The sequence below is a fragment of the Pseudorasbora parva genome, chromosome 22 (assembly GCF_024679245.1).
Source record: "Pseudorasbora parva isolate DD20220531a chromosome 22, ASM2467924v1, whole genome shotgun sequence".
Lineage (NCBI taxonomy): Eukaryota > Metazoa > Chordata > Actinopteri > Cypriniformes > Gobionidae > Pseudorasbora > Pseudorasbora parva.
The window spans coordinates 18,314,120-18,326,351 of NC_090193.1; the positions used below are offsets into that span (position 1 = coordinate 18,314,120).

The 12,232-nt window shown below is 38.1% G+C and overlaps 1 protein-coding gene across 1 annotated transcript in view; it reads right to left on the minus strand.

Moving 5' to 3' along the window:
* Positions 1 to 12,232, minus strand: part of LOC137058695 (spermatogenesis-associated protein 16-like) — a 175,613-nt gene that overhangs the window by 130,040 nt on the left and 33,341 nt on the right. Inside the window, exons 2-3 of the mRNA XM_067432061.1 lie at positions 10,989 to 11,514; positions 1,265 to 1,410 (exon numbers count right to left, since the gene is read on the minus strand). Coding sequence (XP_067288162.1) covers positions 1,265 to 1,410; positions 10,989 to 11,507 — 665 coding nt within the window. The 5' untranslated portion in view covers positions 11,508 to 11,514. The remainder of the gene's footprint in view (positions 1 to 1,264; positions 1,411 to 10,988; positions 11,515 to 12,232) is intronic.

Here is a 12,232-nt window from a genome sequence, read left to right on the forward strand (position 1 = left end):
GGGCGGGCTTTAGCATATCATCATTACTATGCTGCAAACTAGGGGAGTCTCAAGAGAAGCCAAGTTATCAAAGTATTGCAGAGTGAATTATGTATATAATGTATATTACGATGTTATGATGAACTATATGCATTTCTCCACTGATGTTCTAAGTTGTTCAAAGTGTTTATAAGGATATACTGATTTTTAGAAAGCAGACTGAGATGGCGAACAGCAAGGGGAACTTGGTGTGTGTAACATTAGCAACACATATTAGCTGTTTGTTAACATAATCAAGCAAAATACTAATCGTATTAATTACCGTTACATATTATGCGTCCGACGTTGTAAAAAGAGCGCTGTGAAGCGTTTACTACAGTAAATTTGACCCGACCGAGTGTCTCTGAGCTGGTCTCTGACTGTTGTTGGAGGTGGGGCTAATATGCATATTCATGGTAAAAAAAAAATCAGATTATTATTATTATTTTAGAAATATGTAATTTTGGTGATCAAAGATGAGTTTTAAGGGATACAATTATTGTATACAGGGGGGCTTTAACAAAGTAGTATACATTTGCAATATGGGCTATTTATGGTTTATTGGCCCCCCAAAAAAACGCTTATCAATATTGTCCACTATTTCAATATTGTGCATTCCTATAGGCAAGGCAGGGCAAGGCAAGTTTATTTATATAGCACATTTCAAACACAATGCTAATTCATAGTGCTTTACATTAAGATATAGTATTTTTTATAATACTTCTGATGTATTTTTATAGCTTTATTTTAATTGATCAATACTACCATGCTTTAACACACATAAATAATAAATAACTAATTACTATTATACACTTGCACTACCAATCAAATGTTTTTGTTTAAAGGTATTTTAATGTCTTTGACAGAAGTCTCTTATGCTCACTAAGGCATTTAATTGATCAAAATACAGTAAAACAGTAGTATTGTAACTGTTACAATTTAAAATAACTGTTAATATGTATTATGTAATTTAATTTAATCCATTCCTGTGACGGTTTTAGGTTATTTGATAAATAAAAAAGCATTTATTTGAAATATAATTTACATTTTTATTTAATTGCTAAACATCTTTACTGTCAGTTTCGATCAATAACAGCAAGGATACATTAATTTCTTTCAACAACAACACAACTCTACATATATTTAGGTAACTATACTGTTTTAGTAAATTAAACAACTAGAATAGTATGCAGCAGGGGTTTGACGATTTTCATGGTGTGTGCTGTTTGTCATGTCTGCGATGTACCTGTAGGAATGCAGCAATGCTGGGTTGGGCCTTTTCATTCGGAGATAGCAGGCAACAATCCTGGACTCAATGAAGCTGGCAACTTTACAAATGTCTTCATAATCAGCATTCAAGTGTTTCTCAAACACGGCACCTTTGGAACACAGCTGAGAGAAAGAAATGAGGGAGAAATTCAAGGTAGCTTGCATGAATTGAAACCTTGCTTTTCACTGTTAGTTTTTTAAAAGTCTTTTTTTTTTTTACAGAAATGTATTTGCTGCAGGTTATAATCCTGCTCATAAAATGAAGTTGATACATTGTTAAATTAAATGTAATGAAAGAGAGTGTTACATTTGAGCTCAGGCACATCTAGTGTCACTGTTCCATATTTTAAGAATCTTGAAATGATTGAGTTCAGATAGTTTTAAAAAGTCAAATACAAAGAATTTTACCTTGGGCACTGAATTATTTGAATGCATTGTCGGCTCAGCTATTAACACGCCGCTTAATTAAAATCAAAATACGCAACAAATTTACAACAAAGCGTGTATAAATATTCTCCTGATGGCCTTTATCTCATTTGACCCCATGTATTGTACCACAACGACAAATCATATTAATCTCAGTGGAGAGAATTGTGAACAGCGTTTAAGACTCTGCAGAGTCACATAAACGCGTTGAGAGTCTGATAATGTGGGATCCAGGTAACAGCAATAACAGGTCAGAAGTACGATTTAAAGAGCCTCTGAGCTCCAACGGTTTGTAAACATTAATTAAAGCTCTGCTCTGTGCCTCGGAATATCTTCAATAACCTTTTGTTACGTGACATAGAGAGCAGAAGAGTCAGACATCATTTTATTAATTTATTTTAATTCATTTAATTGTGCATCTTCATTTCCCATATTTTTACATTTAGATTAGTCATACCTTGGCTGCCATCTAAATCATTAATGCTATTATTTAATTAATTAATAAGACTGTTACATTTTAATGGCCTGTTTTAATATTGTACTCCCCTAGTCTATTCAATAAGACTAAAAGTACAGTGACAGTACCATAGTATCAGATGGCAATGTCACTGTATTAAATGATTGATAGTGAATAATTACCTTATTTACATCATTGTACTCTCACTGTTATTACTATTGTTTAGGCTTCGTTTTTAGGCATTTAAACAAGCTTCAGACATATTAAGGCATAAATCATCTTGCCTAGCTTGTTTGCCCTTTGAATAATACATAAAATTGTGTGTTGAAAAAAGTGCGCTATTATTACATATAATGATTCATTATGAGTCCCCCTGTGGTGAAAATCTCCTTTTTAATGTTGCATGTCTATGTGGTGTTTTTAATATGCATTTAAGACAAACCATGTGCAAATTCAGCCATACACCATTGCTGAGTATTTTGTCTTTAAAACAGTTTAAAACCAAAAACGCGGTCTTGAAACTAGAAACTAGAAACAAGAGCTTGTGAAGTGCTGAGGTAAACACGTCTGCGGCATAGATTCACTGCGCATGTTCAGTCTGGCGCGTTTTCAGTTCAAGTCTTTGAAAGCTTAACTTTCATAGGAATTAGTTTGAAAGAGTTGAAAGACTTACTTTGTTCTGCTGGCCGTTTTAAACATGAATGCCTAAGGCTGCAGCTGTGAGATGAGTACTGTAAAGGCTGCAACATACTCCGCAAGAACAGAGAAAAAAGTTCTCGCTCCCAGGGCTGCGAGAACAAAATGACGTCATTTTGTTCTTGCAGCCCTGGTTTGAGAGTTCTCGCAGCTTGTTCTCGACACATCGCCTGAGCAGAACTTTTTTCTTGCGGGTGTCCGAGAACTATTGTGTGATTGGTCAGAGATTTAAAGTGGGCGTGGTTAATGTGGAGAAACGCAGATGATCGGCACCTGCTTTTCTCGTGAAGTATGAATTTACTGGCCAAAACAAACTTTGTTCTTGTTCTTTCCACCTCAAGAAAATGAACTAATTTCTTTGTTCTTGTAGAGTATGTTCCAAGCTTAAGCGTGAGCTCTCATCCCCCACGCGTGAGTTTAAAACATGCGGAAATGGCTCCCTCTGTTGGCTGTAGTCTTTAGCCTCTGGCCAACAATTCCTCCAATGGCGCAAATTGACGATATTTGTCATGGGAGGAATTTTCCAGAAATAAAATGCATTAATCTCTTGTCTCACGGGGATATGAGGGGGGGAGCACAATCATTCGAATACAATACAGGGTTTCTACTGATACAAAGCCATATGCTAATCGCTGAAATAACCCTTTAAGGCTTGTTCGGATAATTAGTAGATAATAATAATTAGGGGTGTAAGAAAATATCGATACACGTGAATATCGCAATATTATGTTTGGCAATACTGTATCGATATTTATTTATTTATTTATTTACATCCAAGATTCGTGGCTTTGTGTTCGGTTTAAACCACAGACTGTATAACACCCAACAGCTAGATGGCAGTGTTATATCAGAACGTATAACTGACTCGGAGCCGGAGAAGCGCAAGGTAAAAGTGTGTGCATCGCTAGTGTTTGCATTAGCAAACCCAGCTCTCAAGACAATAGCATTATTCCGCTCCTGCACTGTACAGAGCTGAAGTGTGGACTCATTTTGGCTTCAGCTGAAAAGAAGCCACTAAGGAATTCGACAAAAATCATTTTGTTTGCAAAATATGCCAAGTTAAAATCTAATACTCGGGAAACACATTGAAACTAAGAGCTCGCTTAACATCCTGACATCCCCCGCGCTGCTGAGAAGCATTTCGATAGAATGTACTGCACGCTTTCCTCTCAGTAACAAAATAAACACCAAATACACACCAAAACTGACAGCGGTGGCAGCAGAACGAAAGATCATAGCGATGTGGATATGATGACCAGCTCTGCAGTTCAGTAACGTTACTTGAAATAGCACTTTATACAATACTGCTTTATAGAAAGCAATACAAAAAACTGCTTTATAGAAAATAGCTTAAGGCCCCGATCACACTGAACGTGTTTTTCAGGTTCGAAAACGCGAGGCGCACTGCATTGCCTTTTTTGGTAAGCGTTTTTTCATTCAGAAAAGAGGCAACCCCCGAATCACCTGTACTGTCAGTCAAACCAATGTAACGGTCAACACAACGGAAGGCCCGCCTCTCCATTCATTCGATATGACAACAGAAAATAAACGCGATGACGTCGGGCGCTTTTCTGCTCAGAGTTGACTTTTTTTTTCAACTTCATGCGCTCGGAGCGCTCCTTCAAAAACGCGAGGCGCAGCAAGTGGTTAAAACGCGAGGCGGCCAGGGCGCATAAGCAGCGCGCATAACGCCCTCTGCCAACCGAAATACATTAAAAAAAGGCGCCTCTCCCTGCAAAAACGCGTTCTGTGTGATCGGGCCCTCACTGTATTAAATATAAAACAAACAGTCATTCAGTCATGATTTGGACTGCACTTTCTGTTGTTAAATGGCCACTGCTATACTGTGAACCTTTAAAACATATACACATAAAGAATCCTGCAGTCACTTTACATTTTCCTTTACTTAGATTGCACAAAATAGTGATTAGTGATATAAATTATACTGTATTAATTAAATAACATATTTTGACTCGTGTTTTAGGTATATGGTTGTGCTCTTTATTCTTTTAAATTATAAAAAAAAAAAAAAAGAAATATCGCAATATATCGTCTTGCTTACAATATCGCAATATATTACAATATATCGTATCGTAACCCCCTGTATCGTGATACTTATTGTATCGCCAGATTCTTGGCAATACACAGCCCTAATAATAATGTATAATGAACTGTCGGTTTCGCTGTTGACAATCGCGCAGCCTCTCGTCAAGAAATGGAAACAAACCAGCGTGGCTCACAGAGAGAAACTAGCTCTAATGCATAGAACTATGCAGTGAATATTCAAAAAAAGGTTTTATATTTTATAACATATAATACAGTTAAAAAACATCACATGACACAACCAAGAGTGCTTTTTTCCTGAATACCATCACGACTGAAAATGTGACACTGATTTCATGATTTTCATAAAAAAATAATTAAAATTAGTCACTTACGTTTTAGATGCAATATAAACTGCTCTTGTTCTATTTCAGCAACAAAAATATTTGCAAGATCACATCATATTTCCACATCAGACAGCAATAGTGTGTTACTGAATGATTCAGTGTTTAAACGTGCAGTATGCAACTTTTGGCCACTAGGGGTCACTCATTCAAAATAATAACAACAGACGTACTTTGATGACGTCGGGAAAGTGCGTGTGCTCATGGGAGTTGTTGTCATTATTGCCACAGTCAATCAGCGAATCTGGCATCTCCAGCAGAAAACATTTTCACTGACAAGGTAATTGTTATATTACATCTCTATTATTGTTAAGTTTAGTTACGGCTTTTCACTTTATATAATGTCAATCTAATGAAATAGCAGCGAGCTACCGTTACTTAACAAACTTATCAGTAACATTAGCTAATGTGTGAGACAGAATGTTGTGCGGGCGGTCGCTATGCCAACATACCTATAAGTTGGTAGGCTATGTTGACATATTAACCGTGCATCATAATTTGAGTTACTCAAATTATAGATATGTTGACATGGCATCCGCGATTGTCGAACATTCTGTATATCAACTGTTCAATAAGGAAATAAATTTCAATTTAGTTTATCATTACCAACATAAAACATATTAAATGAGAGAACCAGCACCAGCAATACGTTGTTCATTGGAACACGCGCTGTGTCGCTCCCCACATTCATCAATCATTCTAATAAACATTTATTTTGGAACTCAGAGATATATGAATAAGTAGATCATTATTAAATCGATATTATATGTAGCTAGTATTAACATATGATAAAAGTGACGGTCACCTTATATTAATTGACCAAGATAGTGGCATATTACCTTATGAAGCTAACGTTACTTTCTCCAGCTACATATAAAACCAATAATAGCTAGTCCATCTGCGTTTTACACATGACATCATCGTGTCACCAAATATACGGATAGAAATATACTTTTGAATCAGTTTTAAAAAGTCTCAGTTTCAGTCTCCAAAAACACAGAATCCGCCTGTTTGAAAAGCCGATGCAAAACAAAATGTAACGTTATACGTATTCAGCTAAACGCGTCTCAATGTGGTCAAGATCGCTATGCAATATGCAAACATACAGCATGTTATGATTATATGATTATTATGTTAGCTGAATGGTTACTTAAATTACCTGTTTATTAAAACGAAAGCGAGATCAGCATATCTCTCTGCAGTCCGAGCTTGTCACGAAGATTTCGCCATCTTTCAAAGGCTTCTCCAAGGTTTACACGTCTCTTGCTTCTTCTACTGTCCCAAAATCTTCTCGGGTCATTTTTTTTCACCCGTACGTTTGCGCTTTGTTGAGCTGGCAAAACGTAAAGGCAAAGAGTAGTCATGATCCATTATCATACAGACTTTTTTATACGGGTGTTCCCCTTATACTGTCAGTGTTCCTCTTTGAGTTTGGCGGTTCCGCCGAGTTCCGCAGGAAGCAAGACGCAAACGTGGATATGACGTGAAAGACTGGCGACATAACGGAAATAAAGACACGGTCCGTGTCTTCGAATTAAAATATTAATTTCTCTGGATTTAGAAGTTAATTGGAACTGTCGGGATAATGTAAACACACAACTTTAAAAAATATATAACATAGATATAGTGATCTTTTATATTTTTAATGCTGAAACATTACATATTGTGCCTTTAAATGAATAGGTTGAATCAAAGATTCAATGACCTGTTCATAATAAACGACTGCCTCATCCCTGAACAAAACAGCCGTTTGAACGAATCGTTTCAGTGACTCACCCATTAAGACCTGCCGCCACCTACTGGTGGTTAGTTTCATGTTCAAGTTCCAACGTTTCTTATTTTTTATTAAAAATATATATTTAAAACAATCTTATAACATTATTTAATGCAGTTGTAATTTTTCAGTGTAAATTATTTAATTTGTTCAAACAACCCTATAGCATTATTCTAATTTAATTTATTGATCAAATTTAAGAATAAAAGGAAAGCTGAAGCATATCCTATATTTAAGATTAATCCTCAAAAATATGAAGATTTAAATACATCAAAGCTGATAAAAAAGTTACTTCTGAATATTGATATTTAACTCTGCAGATCACCCTGAGAGATAACCAGAATTGTGAGTCAGAATGTAAACAGGGCACCAGATGATAAGCACTACATTAACCCAAAACTAACTTAATTAAAACTCCACAGCCCATACTGTTTTCTTCTTTTTAATTATTAGAATATAGACATTAGGGGGGTGAAACACTCAGTTTCAGTCAAGCTCATGTCAATCTTTAGTACCTATGGAGTAGTATTGCATTCTTCATATCTCTGAAAAGTCTTTAGTTTTATTATATTTATAAAAGAAATATGGGCTGTACCGAGTCTTTCCGGAAAAAAACGAGTGCCTGGAGGCGTATCGTGTGGGCGGAGCTAAAGAATGACGAGCGCGCAAAGCGGTGACGTCCTTAAGCGTGGAGAAACCCATGGCTATTGATTCTCAACTAATACAGATAATGATCCAGAATCATTCGGAGGCTGAAATAAATTGAACAGGAGAAACAGCAACAGCAGGACGTCCGTCTCTGTGGTATATACTGTATTTAGTGACCTGTCAACATTTGTGTGTGTTTACTCGCAGTTTATGAGGACATGATTCGGTTTATGGACTATTGTATGCGACTAAACATTAGCAGTAGCAAGCAAAACGGTTTTGCATGTCAGACTAGTGTAACGTTACATAGAACAACAATGGAGTAACCGTTAGCGCCAGGGACGTGCACAGGGGGGTTGCTCAGGTTGCCTGGGCAACTGCCCATATGCCCTTCTCGACTCACATTGCCCTTCCGAGGTGGAAAAAAATAAATAAAAAAAATCATACAATGGATGCAGAATTTCACCTAGGCCTAGATACAAAAAAATAATAATAATAATCGCAAAGCCTCATTCACTTCCATATTCGGGTACCCGTCCGAAAGTGAAAGTCAAGCAATTGCTTGGGGTCCCGAGCTGGCCTGGGGCCTCAAGACAACGACAGGTTAAGAATAAAATGCAACGACAAACTGCTTGAGCGCCCCTTTGATAGTCAATGCAGTAAAGTGCAATGACACTGTTATCGGAATCCCCCTCAAGGGGGCCCTCTCAGTCGTCGCTGACAGCAGCCACCCAACCACGCAATCTCTGCTGCCAGCAAAATACAAAACCTCCTCGGCGATCATGAAGCCGAATTATGCTTTAGGAAGCCAGAAAAGAAAAAAAGAGAAAAAACAAGATAGTGGTAAGTGATAAATTACACTATATAAAATAGCTCTATTTGTACAAAAATTGTGTACTTTTGCAGCAGGTAGGCTAGCAAAAATATGTTTATGTTAGCATGACGGCAAATGCTGCTTGTAACAAACTTTTTTTCCGAACGGACGGAATATGGTTAACGTTACATACACTGTAATATGTTTTCTAACGGGATAAGGAAGACGCAGATCTGTTCCAGAATAACTGTTTATCGTATTTAATGACATAAAATTGCTATAGCTTTGCAATAAGTTTTGATGAAAGTGGCATAGCATGCTAAACTAACTATTTTTATGCTGTGCATAAATAACCTGGAATAGTTAATATAGCATTAACTATTATTATAAACATTATTTAACCAGAAAGAGGCAGAGGAACATGATTTTTTTTTCATAGCTTATCTTAATTTGCTAGTGTCGGGATATATGGTAGTAACAGTTTATGCAAATATGATATTATTTTTATAAGTTACCAATGGATCTTGGAACAGTTACTTTATTCTGTGTGGCAATTTTTACACTGTTGTATTTTGAAGTACAGTATCAGGACAACCCACATGTTTTACTGGTACTGTTTATTATCTATTTAACAAGGTATTATAGTCATCTGTTGCAACTTTATAATAACCATCCAGATAATGTTTATAGACAGTTTACAAACCAACTAGTAACCCTTAACAAAGTGTTATGAATATTTGGTCTGTCTGTGTAATGTTTATAGATGTTTTAAAAATGGTTTCTTAAAGTTTTACAATTTTTTTTTTAATCATTACCGTTAATCTGAAGAAAGTTAGCCATGTCCATTTTGCTTGGGGCCCCCAAATTCCTTCTAACCGCCCTGGCTGAGCCTGCATAAGCGGCACTAGAAGGAGATAGTCGCGGTTGTCGGGTGAGACTTAACGTTGTTGGAAAGGTATAACAAACGGACGATCATAAACTGTTGATGGCTGTTAAATTAATATTGTCTTTTTTATTAGACTATTGATATTGACTGGTTTGAGTTCTTTATTGGTATAGGCAAGGGAAATGGCCTCAGACGCACCATAATGCAGGAAATCACATCTTCGAAATAAAAAAAAAATCTTGGGGGAGAAACCCCCAGACCCCCCTGCAAAAAAATAGCCCCACCTATAATATTTTTCCTAAACAGAACATAAATACCACTAGGGGGCATTGAAATAATAATGATAATGGCGATAACAATAATATGTAATTGGACAGATGATGGGGGGTGGTTTCGGTGGGTGGGGGGGTCTTTTTTAGGTCAGAGCAACTGCCCCTCAAAAATCCTGTGCACGTCCCTGGTTAGCGCATTTGAATGACAAAGCACGCGATCGTGTCGTTTACTGATGTTTACTCACGCGACGAGCCAACAGCACAGACATTTGAAGCAGTTTTACTCACCGGCTGCTTCCAAAGCAGGACCGAACCTTTATCGCTGGGACCGCTCTGTCAAAAACACACTTCTTTGGTATGATTTGGTGAAGTCCTGACAGCAGTGACCGTGGAAATCCACTTTGCGACACGACTGAAGCGATGTTGTGAAGCTTCCCGTCATTTCTGCGTTCAAATCGGTTCAAATGCAGCGCTGCCTTCCCGGAATGCTGTGCTGAAGCGTTGAAGTCGCTTGATGTCACCCATAGGAATAAAGTGGAGCGCGGCGTGACAGAAGTGTTCACGGACGACTGGATCTGCACCTGAGCGAGTGTTTATGGACGTGCATTTCCTCTCTAGTCACACGCGCGCGCACCCTACCGGGAGAAGAGCCCGTACGGCCCATACAAAGACCTTCCTCTCTGTTCACGCCGAGCCATACTCGAAAAAAACTCTCCGAAACTTGTGAGAAACCGGAAGGAGTATTTTTGACACAGAAATACTCCATCAAGCGTCCAACATTAGTTTTTGAAACTTTGTCTATGTTTAGGATGGGAATCCAAGTCTTTAACAGTGTAAAAAGCTCAGTATGCATGAAACAGCATTTCACCCCCCCCCCCCTTTAAGAGACTAAATTGTTATACAAGTACTTTTACTTTTATTACTTAAAGTACATTTAAAATCAAGTACTGTTTTACTTTTACTTAAGTAGGGTTGTCGTTGTGGTACTTCTACTTTTACTAAAGTAAATATGGCCCTGTGTACTTTTACATAAGTACTGGGATTCAGCACTTCCTCCACCACTGTTGATTACAGAGGGACTTTCAGCAATCTTAAGATTTATGCTTACAACCACACTGATCATACAAGCAGCTCTATAGCAAACATGACTTCTGTCACCTTAGGATCAATTATATCAGTGCACGTGTATTTTTCAAAAATTAACATATAAAGGTTATATGAACACATTACGGTCTTTAGGTCGGGAAGGCTGTGATAAAATTTGAATATCAAGTAGCCTACCTCTAGTGCAGCAGTGAAACGGCTGGCTGCAGTGGCATATTTCTTCAGTTGGTAGTACGAGTTGGCGTCCTGTAAAGCAACATCGAGCCATTTGTCAATTTGAGGCAGAAAGCTGAGATTAGGTCCACTCGGAGGCCCTCCTATTTCAGCCGCTTGACACATTAATTGTGTGGCGGTGCAGGCCAGGGACTTGTGGGTAATGTCCTGTTCGTCACCGAACACTAACTTTGTCTCAGCCTCCATCAGGTCTCTTAGAGAAATGCGAGGGGGTGTAGAAAGGGGGCTACGTTCATTATTTGCCTCTGCACAGTCGCCTGGCATTCCATCTTTTCTTCGGGTGTCATTCTTCTTGCTCCTCTTTGGGGCACCACTGTCTGTCCTTTTCTCTTTTCTCTTGTTTTGGCCCTTTTCCTCAGGCTGGATTGACCGGACGGTGGCAGGCTTTGGATATTCTGTGTACTCGAGGAACACCGTCTGATGTAGTCCCTGGAGAGCTGGGCTTCCAGTCGAATTTGCCATGATGTGCCTGAAAGAGATTTAAAATTAATGTTATGCTTTTCAAAAAGCAATCAAAGCACAGAAAATGTGGAAATAACAGACACCTGAAACGCAGGACATCCCACTCATATGGGTTACTCCCCATGAATTCAAACAGCCAAGGAAATATGCGTTTTACATCTCAATGAAGGCCTGCTCTACGCATACAGACAGAGTTCAGACAAGTTCTTAATTCTTTAAGTGGGCTGAAACTTTAATACATTCGCTGCTATTATTCTTCTGTAAGAGCATTGCTGTTAGTGTACTGTTAGAGAAGTCACTTAAATAATGTAGAGGGCTGGGGTGCTGATTCACTGCCGATCTTGAGATGTGCTTAGGAAAAGGTCACTGTGACATATACACCTGTTGGCAATGGGCCGAGCTCTTGCTTTAGGAGTAGACTGCAAATTCTGCCATCTTTGTGTGTGTGTGTGTGTGTGTGTGTGTGTGTGTGTGTGTGTGTGTGTGTGTGTGTGTGTGTGTGTGTGTGTGTGTGTGTGTGTGTGTGTGTGTGTGTGTGTGTGTGTGTGTGTGTGTGTGTGTGTGTGTGTGTGTGTTTGTGTACTACTACTGTGTGGGGAGAGACACATTTTTTTCCCCTTATAAATATATTTTTGGTATAATAGGCCAAGAGATGTGGGCACTAGATAAGTATTCACTGTAGTGCCCACTAGGTGGCAATAAACAAGTTTATATATGAAATCATT